Genomic DNA, 18,441 nt, shown 5'->3' with positions numbered 1-18,441 from the left:
CTGTTTCTTGAATCACATGGAGTAAATCTAATTGGCTGATGTCTGGCACCTGTGATGGTAGGGACCTCGAGGAAACCGGAATGGATCATCCATTTGGCGCTTCTGACTGAAGGTGGTTGCAAATGCTTCAGCCGTGTTTTTTGCAGTGGTTAAAATAGCTTGCTAACAGGTACTATTTTGAGTCAAAAATGTAGAAGGAACCCTCAGCTGAGGTAATGGAGGCCTGCTGTGAACCGAGCCAAGAGTCAACAATTTCAGGAAAGGAGGGGAAAAAGTTAGTTTCTGGAAATAGTCTTTTAAATAAACCTGTACATGGATGAAATGTAATACTTAGATATCAGTGTAGGTAAAATTGTGTTAATGGATGTGTTCGATTATAATTCCATCTACAGTCTCCTCCTTGAAAGTATGATCAACTATCTTAACTCTTAATTGCAGTATAGTGAGTGATATTATGAACAGCTGGGGAAAGCTCAACCCTACTTGGGTTACTGTCAAACAAAATCCCATTATAACATTGCAGTTTGTTACCAATGAGATGTATCTTGCTTCTACTTCACTCAGTATGTTTGAGGTAATAGTCTACATTGATATATGAATACATGTAGTCTGTCGTTTTATGTAAAACTAGAACTGGAGCCAGAGGGATTTAAGTTCAAGACGACATGCATTAGAGTCACAGAATGACTCCTTCGAGTTCGCAGTGACCAACTCCTAGAGCTGAAAGTTTTTTTGGGAAAAAAATGTCATACTCTCCTTTCATCTTTGGAACCTTGATGGAAGTTTCAGTTGCATCAATTTCTGAAACAGCACCTGAGGAAAATAATGAGTTGGATGAACAGAAAGGCATTTTTTATTCCTATATTTTTGTTTCTTTAAGTAAGCAAGTAAGCATACATATCACAAAATAGAAGTAAAACTAGAGAAGTCCTACCTAGAATGCATTGAATGAAGAGGTACTCTCCACAAGTACTAAAATGCCTTATAAGCTGGGTTTCTTCATAACATGGTCATGGTCATGAGAAAAGTAAGAAAGAAGAAAAATATACTCAAATCTTTTGAATAGTGGAATACTCCCATGCTCTAACTGTACTTCTCTCTTTCTCATCTCTAGCATTCGATCACTTAAAGGTGCAAAGGGAAATGATTGTGAAATTTATGCCCCAGTTGGAGTTTCAGTCACTAATGATGATGGGAAAGTAATAGGTGAGAACTCTGCTTTGTTGTTAAAATTAATTATACTTGATGCTAGCTGTTAATTTTCCTAAGTGCAAATAATCCTGTTTTTTAAAATTCATTCATGGTATGTGGGCGTCACTGGCTATACCAGCATTTATTGCCCATCTCTAATTGCCCTTGAGAAGGTGGTGGTGAGCTGCCGCCTTGAACCGCTGCAGTCCATGTGGGGTCGGTACACCCACAGTGCTGTTAGGAAGGGAGTTCCAGGATTTTGACCCAGCAACAGTGAAGGAATGGCGATATAGTTCCAAGTCAGGATGGTGTGTAACTTGGAGGAGAACTTGCAGGTGATGATGTTCCCTTGCATCTGCTGCTCTTATCCTTCGAGGTGGTAGAGGTCGTGGGTTTGGAAGGTGCTGTCCAAGGAGCCTTGGTACATTGCTGCAGTGCATCTTGTAGATGGTACACACTGCTGCCACTGTGCGTTGGTGGTGGAGGGAGTGAATGTTTGTGGATGGTGTGCCAATCAAGCAGGCTGCTTTGTTCTGGATCGTGTCGAGCTTCTTGAGTGTTGTTGGAGCTGCACCCATCCAGGCAAGTGGAGAGTATTCCATCACACTCCTGACTTGTGCCTTGTAGATGGTGGACAGGCTTTGGGGAGTCGGGGTGAGTTACTCGCCTCAGGATTCCTAGCCTCTGACCTGCTCTCGTAGCCACGGTATTTATATGACTACTCCAGTTCAGTTTCTGGTCAATGGTAGCCCCTAGAATGTTGATAGTGGGGGATTCAGCGATGGTAATGCCGTTGAGTGTCATGGGGAGATGGTTAGATTCTCTCTTGTTGGAGATGGTCATTGCCTGGCACTTGTGTGGCGCAAATGTTACTTGCCACTTATCAGCCCAAGCCTGGATATTGTCCAGGTCTTGCTGCATTTCTACACTGACTGCTTCAGTATTTGAAGAGTTGCGAATGGTGCTGAACATTGTGCAATCATCAGCTAACATCCCCACTTCTGACCTTATGATTGAAGGAAAGTCATTGATGAAGCAGCTGAAGATGGTTGGGCCTAGGACACTACCCTGAGGAGCTCCTGCAGTGATGTCCTGGAGCTCAGACGATTGACCTCCAACAACCACAACCATCTTCCTTTGTGCTAGGTATGATTCCAACCAGCAGAGAGTTTTCCCCCTGATTCCCATTGAATTCAGTTCTGCTAGGGCTCCTTGATGCCATACTCGGTCAAATGGTGCCTTGATGTCAAGGGCAGTCACTCTCACCTCACCTCTTGAGTTCAGCTCTTTTGTCCATGTTTGAACCAAGGCTGTAATGAGGTCAGGAGCTGAGTGGCCCTGGCAGAACCCAAACTGAGCATCACTGAGCAGGTTATTGCTCAGCAAGTGCTGCTTGGTGGCACTGTTGATGACACCTTCCATCATTTTACTGATGATTGAGAGAAGACTGATGGGGCAGTAATTGGCCGGGTTGGACTTGTCCTGCTTTTTGTGTACGGGACATATCTGGGCAATTTTCCCCATTGCAGGGTAGATGCCAGTGTTGTAGCTATACTGGAACAGCTTGGCTAGGGGTGCGGCAAGTTCTGGAGCACAGGTCTTCAGTACTGTTGAGTATTGCATTGTTAAATTACCTTTTACAGATTTTTTTACATGGCTATTTTTTCTGTATTCTACTGCAAAACATTAGTATTGGTGTAATTCTAGTTATATCATGCAGTATAAATTTATTAAAAGCAAAATACTGCAGATGCTGGAAATCTGAAATAAAAACAGAAAGTGCTGGAAATACTCAGCAGGTCAGGCAGCACCTGTGGAGAGAGAAGCAGAGTTAATGTTTCAGGGCTGTGACCTTTCATCACTTCTTCACTGGGGAGCCCCCATTTGGTTCTATGCTTAGTTTTGTTTCTTCAACTTGTGACCTCCCTAATTAGATTATATTTTATTTTCCCTCCCCTATTCCTCAGCATCGTACATCATCTTTTGCCAAGAAGATAGGCAGGCAACATGTTTTTAGGCTCTGCTACTCAAATCAGTACTAGGATATGGGAAATAATAAGCAAAGTTGCCTCGTCTGCAGATTTTTCCATTCCACTTTGAGGGAAAGCACCTTGTCTCATCCTGAAGAATTAGGCTGCCATTATCTGTTGTTTGTTGAAATTGTGAGCACAAACCTGAATTAAAAATGCTTCTGTTGAAACCAGTATAACAATTTTGAACTCTTGCAAAAAGATAATTAACAAAGCAAGACTCTCACCCAGTACTTAACTAATTCATACAAAACAGAAGTTTTAATCCTGGTCTATACTGAGTTAATTTCAGTCATGGCTTTGATTAGAACTTCAGTAATCTGAGCTAAGGAGTTAAAAATTTGTTTACGATTTCTGCTTCTGATCAGTGTGCAGTGACCCTTGTTGGAAAGTACATGTCTGGTCATTGAATGAGAATAGAACTGGCTTGGCACTGATCTCCCCCTTGGTCAAGTAGCCTGGCAGCACTTGTTATCTAGCCTCACATGACGAATGGGCACTTGGTCAAGCTATTGGAACTGTACCCTAAGTATTGACACCTTAAGGAGATGAGGGTAGAACACTGAATTTAAAAAAGTAATTTAAGTTTTTGTAACTTTCTACTATTGTGCTGAAAAAGTACTGTGCTCATGAATGTTAGAACCGTTAATATTTTAAAGAGGTTTCAATTGCTGTTGTCCAGAATTTTGGAGCATTTTTCTTCTCTAGGTGAACTAAACAACAAAGGAGATCGGGTGATTGTAGCCCGTGGTGGTCATGGCGGTTCATTTGTGACTAACTTTCTGCCTTCTAAGGGCCAAAGTAGAGTTCTACGGATCGATTTGAAACTAGTAGCTGATGTAGGATTGGTTGGGTAAGTTGAGATTTCAAATCTATCTTAATTGTTCCCTTTTTGTTTTATATTGCTCATGTGAAGTGTCTTGGGACTTTTTATTGCATTAAAGATGCTATATAAATATGTTATATTTATATTTTTTTTAATATTTAGAGATACGGCACTGAAACAGGCCCTTCGGCCTACCGAGTCTGTGCCGATCATCAACCACCCTTTTATACTAATCCTACACTAATTCCATATTTCTACCACATCCCCACCTTTCCCTATATTTCCCGACCACCTACCTATACTAGGGGCAATTTATAATGGCCAATTTACCTATCAACCTGCAAATCTTTGGCATGTGGGAGGAAACCGGAGCACCCGGAGGAAACCCACGCAGACACAGGGGGAACTTGCAAACTCCACACAGGCAGTACCCAGAATTGAACCCGGGTCGCTGGAGCTGTGAGGCTGCGGTGCTAATCACTGCGCCACTGTGCCGCAGTTGACAACTGCCTATTTGCTATACTTTAATTGCTAATAATAGTTGTCTTCAATTTGTTGAATGGTTGTTTGCTTGTTTTAATTTTAGGATGTTTGCTTGTTTTAATTTTGGTGTTGATCCAGATCTTCCACTCTGTGATGCTAGTATTTTCTTTACAGCAAAATAATTGGAAATTTGACAGCATGACTGACTGGCGCATGTTATGATAGGATGAGCTGCTCATAGATGTAAGAAAAAAGTAGATTTTCCCACTTCTGGTAATTGAAAACAGAAAATATTTCCCCTTCATATATAAAATTCAGAGAGGGCTTGAGAGGGCAGATGCTTAGAGGGTGTTTCGCCTGTCTGGAGCTCTAGAACTAGGGGGGGTCATAGTCTCAGGATAAGGGGAAAGCCATTTTGGATTGAGATGAGAAGTTTCTTCTCTTGGTTGTGAATCTTTGCAATTCTCTATCCAGAGGGCTGTAGATGCTTAGTCGTTCAGTATATTCAAGACTGGGATTGATAAATTATTGAGTGCTAAAGGAATCAAGGGATATAGGGATAGAGTGGGAAAGTGGAGTTAAGGTAGAAGATCAATCATGGTCTTACTGAATGGTGGAGCAGGCTCAAAGGCCATATGGCCTACTCCTACTCCTATTTTTTGTGTTCTTGCCCAGTGATTATTTTTTAAAACACTATTTCCCTGGGGGTAGCAGTTTAATCAAGTGCTTTTCCTACTCCAGTGTACTATTCCCCATTTTTAAAAATGGTTCTATATTAAAAAGACAGTGGTTGACCTCTGAGACCAAGTGCTGAAACATGATGTGTACCAGACCTGCCAAGTATCATAAGACCATAGGAAATAGGAGCAGGAGTAGGCCATTCAGCCTTTTGAGCCTGATCCGCCATTCAATGAGATCATGGCTGATCTTCTATTTCAACACCATTTTCCTGCAATATCCCAGTAACCCTTTATGGTTTTAATATGTAGAAATATATCAATCTCAGTCTTGAGCATACTTAATGACTGAGCCTTCACAGCCCTCTGGGGCAGAGAATTCCAAAGATTCACCACCCTCTGAGTGAAGGCATTCCTCCTCATCTCAGTCCTAAATGGCCTGCCACTTATTCTGAGGATCACTTGTTAGGACTAAGCAGTTTTACTGGTTTATCAAAATTTAGTGTATGTTCTGTAAAATATAGACAGCGCTTTATGTTAAAATAGGTTTTCTAATCATTTTTCACGATGAACTTTTCCCTGATGTTGGCAGCACTACACATCTTTATCTTTGTCTCCCATCACCTTCTGATACCTCACATTAAGATGATACAAGCCTTATTTCACTGCATGGTGAAGATCTGGATATCATGGCTGCTATTTTGAGTTTTGTTAAAAAATAGTCAATTAGTTGTGTTAAAAAACTAAGATTATTGTCTTATATTTTCCTTTTTATGTGTTGTGAAAACTCATTGTAAATTTGCAATGTGATAAATTATAGGTACAAACCGAGCAATCAATGAATACATTATGGTTCAAAATGTAGCTACAAACATGTAAGAACTTAATCTTACTTTGCAAGGGTTTTTGTAACTGTTTAGAATTGAGTCGGAAGTAAAGAACAAAAATAACTTAAATTTATGTTGCGCCTTTCACAACTTCAGGGTGTCCCAAAACGTGTTATGGCCAATTACGTACTTTGTATGTGTTGTCACTATTGTAATATAAGAAATATGGGAGCCAGTTTGTGCACAGTAAGGTCCCAGAAACAGCAATGTGATTGTGACCAGATAATCTCTTTTTATAAGCAATGTTGGAATAATATTGGATAATAATGTTGGATAAATACTGACTAGGACATCGCGGAGAATTCCCTGGTCTTTTTTAAATAGTGCCGTGGGATATTTTACAACCACCTGCAAGAAGGCCTTCATTTAGTGTGTCATCTAAAAGCATGCACCTCCTTGAGTGCAGCATTCTCTCAGTACTACACTGCAGTGTCATTCTAGATTTTGCGCTCAAGTCTCTGGAGTTGGACTTCAATCCACAACCTTCTGCCTCAAAGTGCTATCCACTGGCCCGAGGCTGATACTTCATTTGGGAAGAAGTATCTGTGAATTGTTAAGAAGGCTTTCTAAATTAACCAGCTTGCCTCTGTGTAGAAGCTGTGAAATATAATCAAACATTTTGTGTTTGTGTAGTTTCTAGGAGTGGGTTAGTCATTTCTAATTTGCACTTCACTGATTAAAAATGTTACCAAAGCTATCTTGAAATAGTTCCAGGAAGTTTGTATGTTCGGGACAAAATAGTCACCTACTAGTTAAGGAATGTCAATAAATTTGTTAAAGGCAAATTGTGTTTAACATATGTAACAGAGAAGGGTGATGTGTATATGAACTTCTAAAAGGCATTTGATAAAGCGCCACATTATAGGCTTGCCAGCAAGTTGGAAGCCCGTGGAATAAAAAAGGCAGTGGCAGCATGGATGCTGAGTGACAGGAAACAGAATAGTGGTGAATGGTTATTTTTCGGACTGGAGGAAGGTGTACAGTGGTGTTCCCCATGGGACCACACCTTTTCTTAATATATATTAATGACTTAGACTTGGGTGTACAGGGCATAATTTCAAAGCTTACAAATGACACGAAACCTGGAAGTGAACTGTAAGTGGGATAATGATAGACTTCAACCTAGTGGAATAGGCAAAAACTTGGCAGATGAAATTTAACATAGAGAAATGCGAAGTGATACATTTTGGTAGGAGGAACAAGGAGAGGTATTGTAAAGTAAAGGGTACAATTCTAAGAGTTGCAGGAATAGAGAGACCTGAGGTGTGAGTGCACACATCGTTGAAGGTGGCAGGCCAGGTTGAAAAAGTGATTAAAAAGGCATACTGGATCCTGGGCTTGTAAATTGAGGCTTAGAGTACAAAAGCATGCCAGTCATTATGAATCTCTATGAAACACTGGTTCGGCATCAACTCGAGTATTGTGTCCAGTTTTGGGCACCACGCTTTTAGGAAGGATGTAAAGGCTTTAGAGAGGGTGCAGCAAAGATTTACGAGAATGATTCCAGGGATGAGGGACTTCAGTTACATGTATAGATGGGAGAAGCTGGAGTTCTCCTTAGAGAAGAGATTTGATAGAGGTGTTGAAAATCATGAGTGGATAGAGAGAAACTGTTCCTATTGGCAGAGGGACTGTGAACCAGAGGACACAGATTTAAAGTGATTGGAAAAAGATTCAAAGATGAGATTAGGAAAAACTTTTTCACACAGTGAGTGGTTACAATCTGGAACGCACTGGCTGAGGGTGATGGGGGCAAATCCAATTGTCATTGTCAAAAGGGACTTGGATAATTATCTGAAGAGAGAAAATTTGCAGGGCTATGGGGGAAACATAATTGCTCTTGCAGAGAGATGATACAGGTTCGACGGGCCAAATGGCCGCCTTCTGCGCTGTAACCATTCTATGATTTTAGTCTATCAAAAGTAAATACAATAACTGCTGTGACACCAGTATCAGCATACTTTTGACTGAGTACTAACATCTGTCAGCCTATACCTTAAATAAGCTGCAAATGGACGGACCTAAAATGTTGTCTTCATTGTTGATTCTTTGCACTGGTTTTATCAGCTCACCGTCCGACTGGCTCAGTAAGATTGCTCTATTCTGTTTGCATCTATTGTACATTTGAATAATACACAAGATGGAGAGTATTCAGTTTGCATAAATGTCATGCAGATTGAATCTGTCCCAGCTATATAAGAGTATGGGTTAGACAAAGAAAACATAAGGCTGAATTTTATTCGGGCGCCGCCGTTTTAAACTCAGCGGGGTGCCCGCATTCAGCGACCACCGTAGAGCCCCCGTGATATTACGTGCAGGGGCTCGTTAGCATCACACCACTGAGCCGCCCTCCCAATATTACGTGGGAGAGGAGGGACGTTCGCCGCAGTGAGAGACCTTTTGACAGTTGTGCAGCAGGTGGTGGGGTCCAATTTTAAGCGCCCCAGCACCTGCTTCCTGACAGCTGTCAAAGAATACTTACCTGACTGCTGAAAAGTGGTGCTGCTGTCAATCTTGCGAAGTAGTAAGTGATGCAAAAATCCAGCAGGTAGGCAGCAACTGTGGAGAGAGAAGCAGCGTTAACATGTCCAAGTTCACAGACTTGAAAGTTAACTCTGCTTCTCTCTTCATAGATGCTGCCTGGCCTGCTTAGTTACCCCAGCACTTTCTGCTTTGCTGCCACATACTTACCCTGCTGTGTCCCAGTGTCCTGTGAAGTTGCGATCCTCTTCTTCCCCTCAAGTGTCGCATTCCTTCTTGTAGGCGAGCCACACCTGGGTGAATAATCTTAATTTTGCCCATTCCAGGACGTGAGACTTAAATATATCATAAAAGGTATTACAGAGGTTTACAGAGAACACACTGAATGCACGGGTGTCACAGCAATGTAAATACAGCTTTCACTAAATGTTCCTCACCAACATGTGTGTCCTTTTCTCTGTGTGAATGATGTGTGCCAGCATGTAGCGCCAATGTCACATCCCTTTGCACCATTGGCCCTTCAGAAGAGCCAACGTATGCAATAACATTGCCATGCCACCATTACACATGAGCGTCTCCACGGATGCAGTCACATGGGCATTGGCTTAGTCAGCTGCTGCCTTTAATGGTTTACACAGGGATGCTGCAGATGTAGACTGATGCACAGAAGGTGAGCGAGGGTAACATGTGGCTTGCAGAGCTCATGTTGGTTCCGATGGAGTAGATAGCCTTTGTCTGATAAGCCACTGCCGTACATCCCTAGCTCACTGCTAGCCCTGCATGCAGAGCCTGGGTGCCATCTGCCCTCCCACGCGTCTTCATTGTTGTAGGACTGGTGCAGGTCCCAGGTGTCATGACAGCTACCTGAGAAGTGGTCACAGATTTGCATGAAGCATCTGTGGTGATCACATACCAGCTTCACCTAAATTGAGAGGATTCCTTTAAGGGTGACGTCTGCAGGTGGTAGCCTGGCGGGAGGCCTGATGGCCACATGGGTGCAGTCTATCAACATTGCAACCTATGGTTCTCTGGCAATGGTGCTGAAACCGATGGCCCTCTGTGCCTGGCTATGAGAGTCCGTCCTGAAGTGGACATACTCACTGGCCCTTCGGTGCAGGGCATTGGTGACCTCCCTGATGCAGCGGTGCACTGCTGACTGTGTGACCCCACACAGGTCTCTGGTGGGCCCCTGAAAAGCTGCATAGGTGTCAAGCTTGAGAACCACTGCCACTATGAGGACCAAAGGCATAGGATATCCACCGAAGCCCATGGGCTGCAGGTCATCTGTGAACAGGGCACGGAGATGTGTCACCACTACATGCGCAATCACCTCTGACACTGGTGCTCTGACATCCAATGGCATGTCATGTGGGGCCTGTAAATGCATGGCAATCGTAATGGCGAGCTCCCCTTGGGGGGCTGCTGCTCATGACCAGGGGCCTCTACGTGGATCACACCTGCCTGTTGATTTTGCCTCTGGTGCATATGGAGCCTCAGAAGCAGAGGATCATGCAATGTAGGATAAGCCATACCTATTTCCATCTGATAAGTAAAGTTGAACCCTTCATGTATTCAAAGGTTCCTAACAGGGCTGGGATTGGTGTTGACAGGTACATCGGCAGCTTTCATGGATCAACTATGTGGCGTGCCATTGCATTACCCATCTTGGCCAACACTGAGTGGCACAGCATGACCACATCAAGATCCTACCAGCTGAATCGATTGCCCACACCATCCATATAACTTTAATGCTCCTACCCTTTCTGCCACCCTCCCCAAACAGGGTGACTAGAGTGCCATTGCTCCTTCACAAACACAAATAAACGCAGAGCATACACTGTTTACGGAGAGAAGGAACACAGTACCTCCCTTCATGCCTGCAGAGCTTTCCCTCCAGTAATACCAGACCCCTTTCCTCCCTTCCAGTAAGCAGAGTGAGACCCCTGAATATCCCGCCTCCCTCCTACCTTCTGGCATGCAGAGTGAGACCCCTGTGTATCTCCCTTTCCCTCTTCCCTTCCAGTATGCAGAGTGGAACCCCTGTAATTCCCCCCCTCCTCCCTTTAAGAATGCAGAATGAGACCCCTGTGTATCCCCCTCTCCCTCCTCCCTTTAAGAATGCAGAGGGAGACCCCTGTAATCCCCCCCCCTCATTTTAAGAATGCAGAGTGAGACCCTTGAAAAGGAACTTGCCTTCTGCCGCGAAACCTCCTGCCTCTGAGGACCCGCCGGCTTTTCAAATCGTGAATGGAACAGCACATGACGGCCGCCCATTCGGTGAAAAATCCAGAAGTGTGCATGGAGAGGTGGCGGGCTGCATAATCTGCAGAGGTAAGTACCGTTTAGCATATTGTAATTGGGGTGCCGCTGCCATGCGGCGGGGGGGCTGCACTGAGGTCCCCCTGCCGCTGGTAATTTGCGACAGGCTCTTCTTGACGTCGCGGTCGAGGCGGGCCTCTCCCTGCAGAATTTTATCGGCCCCCGTGCCGCGATTCCCGGCGTCGAGTGGCCGGTAAAATTCAGCCCGTAATGTGCAGCCCTAAGGCTGAATTAATAACAATTATTGAAATTCAAAATTGTTCTGTTTCATTAACTTTGAAGAGCTACAATGAATGAATGTTGGATAGATTTTATGTTGCATTCAATTTGGGCTCCATAACTTAAACTGCATGTTGATTTTTCATTATGTAACTCAGTGCTGTATCTGCTGTAGCAAATTGTTGAAAGTTTTATTCTTTTAAAATCTTCAGGTGACAGGTTTTCTATTAATTGCAGGTTTCCAAATGCTGGGAAATCTACATTATTGAGCCAGCTGTCTCATGCTAAACCTAAGATTGCAGATTATCCATGTAAGTGTAACAGTGGAAGAACTGTTTTTCCATCTGATGTTTGCCATCTCCCTCCTTTTTAGACTTCCTATGCTGCTTCCTCAAACTTGAATGGTGTCTGATGAGGAGCACTGTTTCGTCAGTGTTATTTTAAACCACGCTATTCCAGATAGCACATTAAATGTCTTCCTCTAATGTCAAAGAATAAATATAGACTCAATATACATTAGCCTGTGGGGTCCATTTCAACAAAGTTAAGCAGTCATTAACTCTATGAGTAAAATGTAATCTAATGTTAGATCAAAATAAAAATCTGTACATGCCAAGTAAGTACGAAGTATTGTTTTTCTTTGCAGTTACAGTGCAGCTCCGTATACAGTTTATGTTGATTTATGTTGCGACTGATCCAGTTACAGATATAGCTTAACATGAAATGGATTGTATTTTGAAAATGATTCATTCCCTTTACCTTATTCACTATTTAAATCTTGCCAGTCCTTGTTACTTTAGAGTTATTGAGTTGTAGAACATAGAACAGTACAGCACAGTACAGGCCCTTCGGCCCACGATGTTGTGCCGAACCTTTAACCTACTCTAAGATCAAATTAACTACCTACCCTTCATTCTACTATCATCCATGTACCTATCCAGGAGTCGTTTAAATGTCCCTAATGTATCTGCTTCTACTACCACCGCTGGCAGCGCATTCCACACACCCACCACTCTCTGTGTAAAGAACCTACCTCTTGACATTTCCCCGAAACCTTCCTCCAATCACCTTAAAATTATGCCCCCTGGTGATGAAGCAAAGTAAGACATCTTGCTTATCCATTGAACTAAACTACATTTGTAGATGGGGATCTCTGACAGGTAGCCATAGATTCGACGTTAGAACTTTGGAACTCTGGATGCTTACTTATCCTGTTTCAAAATATGATTATAAAGTTACCATATTTTATTGCAGTTCAGTGTTGTGAAACTGCATTAATCTGATGATTAATGTAATTGTGATGCTGCATTAACATCTCACACTGAAGAGTGTCTGCAGAGACTCATCGACAGGATTGCGGCTGCCTGCAACGAATTTGGCCTAACCATCAGCCTTAAGAAAATGAACATCATGGGACAGGACGTCAAAAAAGCTCCATCCATCAGTATCGGCGACCACGCTCTGGAAGTGGTTCAAGAGTTCACCTACCTAGGCTCAACTATCACCAGTAACCTGCCTCTCGATGCAGAAATTAACAAGTGCATGGGAAAGGCTTCCACTGCTATGTCCAGACTGGCCAAGAGAGTGTGGGAAAATAGCGCACTGACACAGAACACAAAAGTCCGAGTGTATCAAGCCTGTGTCCTCAGTACCTTGCTCTACGGCAGCAAAGCCTGGACAACGTATGTAAGCCAAGAGCAACGACTCAAGTCATTCCATCTTCGCTGCCTCCGAAGAATCCTTGGCATCAGGTGGCAGGACCGTATTTCTGACACAAGTCCTCGAGGCAGCCAACATCCCCAGCATAGACACCCTACTGAGCCAGCGGTGCTTGAGATGGCTTGGCATTGTGAGCCGCATGAAAGATAGCAGGATCCCCAAGGACACATTGTACAGCGAGCTTGTCACTGGTATCAGACCCACCGGCCATCCATGTCTCAGCTTTAAAGATGTCTGCAAACGCGATATGAAGTCCTGTGGCATTGATTACGTCGTGGGAGTCAGTTGCCAGTAATCGCCAGAGCTGGCGGACAGCCATAAAGGCGGGGCTAAAGTGTGGCGAGTCGAAGAGACTTAGCAGTTGGCAGGAAAAAAGACAGAAGTGCAAGGGGAGAGCTAACTGTATGACAGCCCCGACAACCAATTTTATCTGCAGCACCTGTGGAAGAGTCTGCCCGGGGTAGGCGGTAGCGTAGTGGTATTATCACTGGACTAGTAACCCAGAGACCCAGGGTATTTCTCTGGGGACATGGGTTCGAATCCCACCACAGCAGAAGGTGGAATTTGAATTTAATTAATAAATCTGCAATTAAAAAAAGCTAGTCTAATGATGGCCATGAAACCATTGTCGATTGTTGTAAAAACCCATCTGGTTCACTAATGTCCTTTTAGGGAAGGAAATCTGCTGTCCTTACCTGGTCTGGCCTACATGTGACTCCAGACTCACAGCAATGTGGTTAACTCTTACGTGCCCTCTGAAATGGCCTAGCAAGCCACTCAGTTGTATGTAACCGCTACAAAGTCTATAAAAAGGAATGAAACCGGACGGACCACCCGGCATTGACCTAGTCACCGGAAAGGACAATGGCAAACCCAGCCCTGTCGACCCTGCAAAGTCCTCCTTACTAACATCTGGGGGCTTGTGCCAAAGTTGCGGGAGCTGGCCCACAGACTAGTCAAGCAACAGCCTGACAGTCATACTCACCGAATCATACCTTAGAGACAATGTCCCAGACACTGCCATCACCATCCTTGGGTATGTCCTGTCCCACCGGCAGGGCAGACCCACCAGAGGTGGTGGCACAGTGGTATACAGTAGGGAGGGAGTTGCCCTGGGAGTCCTCAACATCGACTCCGAACCCCATGAAGTCTCATGGCATCAGGTCAAACATGGGCAAGGTAACAAGGCATTTGCAACAATCTTCAGCCAGAAGTGCCGTGTTGATGATCCATCTCGGCCTCCTCCTGAAGTCCCCAGCATCACAGATGCCAGACTTCAGCCAGTTCGATTCACTCCAAGTGATATCAAGAAACAACTGAAGGCACTGGATACTGCAAAAGCTCTGGACCCTGACAATATTCCGGCAATTGTACTGAAGACCTGTGCTCCAGAACTTGCCGTGCCCCTAGCCAAGCTTTTCCAGTACAGCTCCAACACTGGCATCTACCCTGCAATGTGGAAAATTGCCCAGGTATGTCCTGTACACAAAAAGCAGGAGAAGTCCAACCAGGCCAACTACCGCCCCATCAGCCTACTTTCAATCATCAGTAAAGTGATGGAATGTGTCATCAACAGTGCCATCAAGCGGCACTCTTTCTTCGCAATAACCTGCTCAGTGACGCTCAGTTTGGGTTCCGCCAGGGCCACTCAGCTCCTGACCTCATTACAGCCTTGGTTCAAACATGGACAAAAGAGCTGAACTCGTGAGGTGAGGTGAGAGTGACTGCCCTTGACATCAAGGCAGCATTTGACCAAGTATGGCATCAAGGAGCCCTAGCAAAACTGAGGTCAATGGGAATCGGGGAAAACCCTCCGCTGGCTGGAGTCATACCTAGCGCAAAGGAAGATGGTTGTGGTTGTTGGAGGTCAATCATCTGAGCTCCAGGACATCACTGCAGGAGTTCCTCAGGATAGTGTCCTAGGCCCAACCATCTTCAGCTGCATTCATCAATGACCTTCCTTCAATCATAAGGTCAGAAGTGGGGATGTTTGCTGATGATTGTACAATGTTCAGCACCATTCGTGACTCCTCAGATACTGAAGCAGTCTGTGTAGAAATGCAGCAAGACCTGGACAATATCCAGGGTTGGGCTGATAAGTGGCGTAATATTCGCGCCACACAAGTACCAGGCAATGACCATTTCCAACAAGAGAGAATCTAACCATCTCCCCTTGACATTCAACAGCATTACCATCGCTGAATCCCCCACTATCAACATCCTAGGGGCTACCGTTGACTAGAAATTGAACTTGAGTAGCCATATAAATACCGTGGCCACAAGAGCAGGTCAGCGGCTAGGAATCCTGCGGTGAGTAACTCACCTCCTGACTCCCCAAAGCCTGTCCACCATCTACAAGGCACAAGTCAGGAGTGTGATGGAATACTCTCCACTTGCCTGGATGGGTGCAGCTCCAACAACACTCAAGAAGCTCGACACCATCCAGGACAAAGCAGCCCGCTTGATTGGCACACCATCTACAAACATTCACTCCCTCCACCACCGACGCACAGTGGCAGCAGTGTGTACCATCTACAAGATGCACTGCAGCAATGCACCGAGGGTCCTTAGACAGCACCATCCAAACCCGCGACCTCTACCAACTAGAAGGACAAGGGCAGCGAATACATGGGAACACCACCATCTGCAAGTTCCCCTCCAAGTCACATACCATCCTGACTTGAAACTATGTCGCCGTTCCTTCGCTGTCGCTGGGTCAAAATCCTGGAACTCCCTTCCTAACAACACTGTGGGTGTACCTACCCCAAATGGACTGCAGCGGTTCAAGAAGGCAGCTCACCACCACCTTCTCAAGTGAAATTAGGGATGGGCAATAAATGCTGGCATAGCCAGTGACGCCCACATCCCATGAATGAATTTTTAAAAAACTCTAGAATTGGCCTTTATAGCCACATGGTTCTGCATGGAGACTGGTTGCTAGTGGATCCCACAAGGACCTGTGTTAGGACTGCTGTTCTTCATGATCTAGGTGAAGGTGTGTGTACTGTTCACAAAGTTACAGATGACATAAAAATTTAGGAACCTTGATGAGATAAAGAGACTACAATCTGATGTGGCAATGGAGGCCTGGGCCCACATTTGGCAGGTGTTATTTAAGATAGAAAAGTATAGTATATAGATAAATATAGTTATACACATTGGTAGGGCTAATGCCAAGGATGTATATATCATTCTTGGTGCAGAATTAAAGTCTGTTGACCAGGAAAGATAACCAGATATTATAGTACATGCATCTAATAAGATGCATGCCAAGAGGCTGTTGAAGGCAAATGGAGTCCTGGGGTGTATTCCAAGGACAAACAATATAAAACTAAAAGAACTATGGTGTCCTCTTACATGACTCTGGTTAGGCCTTATCTGGAATACTGTGTCCAGTTTTCATCTCATGTCATGAGTGATCAAGAGACCTTGAAAAAAGCTCACAAAAGCCTGAAAGATATGGGTCATTTTGCACTTCAAAAGTGTAGACTTCAGCTTGAAATAATGAAGGAACAAGATTGTGTCTGTGTGCACAGACCATTTGAACTAGATAAGTTAGGGAAAAGGAGTGGTCATGCATATAAGCTATGCAAGCCGAGAAGTAGATTAGATGTTGGGAGGTTTTCCTTTATGCTGAGAGTTACCGATGCCTGGAAAAGATTACCGGTTTGCATGGTGAGTGCGATTCACGGCAACAGTTCAAAAATGTTGAATTGTCTTAAGATCAGCTGGCCCAAACAGTTATTATCTGTTTTGTCTTTTCTTTTGTATGTATGAACATCTTCCTGTTTTTGTGACAAAGCACTTTTCCTTTGCTTGAGTGCCAAGCTGGAGTTTTATTTTCTAAAAGTGTGTTGTTCAGTTGCTAAGCATTGTAATTATAAAGAATCATAGTATTTTGAGCACAAAAGGACATCATTTGGCCCATTTCTTCTGTGCGGGCTTTCCAAAAGAGCAATTCATCTTGCCCCATTGTCTGTCCTTTACCTCATATATTTTTAAGCTTGTTTTGTTTATATGAATTTTATTTTTAATTTGCAGTCACTACCATGAGGCCAGAAATTGGAAAATTAATGTATAGCGATTACAAACAAGTAAGTATTGTCAGCATGGCATTTTATGTTTCATTAATATTCGTTTGTAACGCATTAGAAAATACTACACTGAAGTTGTCAGATTTAAGGCAAATAACAGTCACGATCCACTAGATTTACTGAGATCTCTCACTGGGGGAGAGGGGGTTACCAGTATTTCGGGCTGTACTAAAGGTTCCAGAACTCCATGTTGAGCATTCAAATTTCATACTGTTGGGGACAGGGGATGCCACCATTGATCAAAAGCTCAGTTGGACCTGCCATATCAACACTGTGGCTATAAGACCAAGCTGAGCATTCTGCAGTGAGTGGCTCACCTCAATGTCTTGCTCCTGTCTACAAGGCTTAAGTCAGGGTGCGAAGGAAAACACACCTGTCTAGATGAGGGCTACCACAACAACACTTGATCAACATCAATCAAGATAGAGCAGTTCGCTTGATCAATGTCACTACTACTGAACTCTGTATGCATCCCCTCTACAATGGACATACAGTGGCTGCAGCAACTCATCGAACTTGCTTTGACAGAATCTCCCAGTCCTGTGACCTCTACCAGCAAGATGAACAAGGAGAACACCATTACCTACCAAAGTCCCCTCTAAGTCACACACAATGCTGACTTTATACAGCTGTTCCTTCATCATCACTGGATCAAAATCCTGTTATTTCCTACCAAACACCATTGTGTAAGGCCATATCCCCCCTAAACTTTTCCCCTCGCACTTTGAACTCATGACCCCTAGTAATTGCATCCCCCACTCAGCGGAAAAAGCTTCTTGCTATCCACCCTGTCTATACCTCTCATGATTTTGTACACCTCAATCAGGTCCCCCCTCAACCTCCGTCTTTCTAATGAAAATAATCCTAATCTGCTCAACCTCTCTTCATAGCTAGCGCCCTCCATACCAGGCAACATCCTGGTGAACCTCCTCTGCACCCTCTCCAAAGCATCTACATCCTTTTGGTAATGTGGCGACCAGAACTGCACGCAGTATTCCAAATGTGGCCGAACCAAAGTCTTATACAACTGTAACATGACCTGCCAACCCTTGTACTCAATACCCCGTCCGATGAAGGAAAGCATGCCGTATGCCTTCTTGACCACTCTATTGACCTGCGTTGCCACCTTCAGGGAACAATGGACCTGAACACCCAAGTCTCTCTACATCAATTTTCCCCAGGACTTTTCCATTTACTGTATAATTCACTCTTGAATTGGATCTTCCAAAATGCATCACGTCGCATTTGCCCTGATTGAACTCCATCTGCCATTTTTCTGCCCAACTCTCCAATCTATTTATATTCTGCTGTATTCTCTGACAGTCCTCTTCACTATCTGCTACTCCACCAATCTTCGTGTCGTCTGCAAACTTGCTAATCAGACCACCTATACTTTCCTCCAAATCATTTATGTATATCACAAACAACAGTGGTCCCAGCACTGATCCCTGTGGAACACCACTGGTCACACGTCTCCATTTTGAGAAACTCCCTTCCACTGCTACTCTCTGTCTC

General features: G+C 44.1%; 1 protein-coding gene across 1 annotated transcript in view; it reads left to right on the top strand.

Moving 5' to 3' along the window:
• gtpbp10 (GTP-binding protein 10 (putative)) overlaps positions 1–18,441 on the top strand; it is a 42,150-nt gene that overhangs the window by 6,052 nt on the left and 17,657 nt on the right. Inside the window, exons 3-6 of the mRNA XM_068013157.1 lie at positions 1,115–1,206; positions 3,930–4,074; positions 11,351–11,424; positions 16,874–16,926. Coding sequence (XP_067869258.1) covers positions 1,115–1,206; positions 3,930–4,074; positions 11,351–11,424; positions 16,874–16,926 — 364 coding nt within the window. The remainder of the gene's footprint in view (positions 1–1,114; positions 1,207–3,929; positions 4,075–11,350; positions 11,425–16,873; positions 16,927–18,441) is intronic.

The sequence above is a fragment of the Heterodontus francisci genome, chromosome 2, assembly GCF_036365525.1.
Source record: "Heterodontus francisci isolate sHetFra1 chromosome 2, sHetFra1.hap1, whole genome shotgun sequence".
In the NCBI taxonomy this organism is placed as follows: Eukaryota; Metazoa; Chordata; class Chondrichthyes; order Heterodontiformes; family Heterodontidae; genus Heterodontus; species Heterodontus francisci.
The sequence above is the reverse complement of the archived record's forward strand: the minus strand, read 5'-3'. Positions and strand labels throughout refer to the sequence as shown.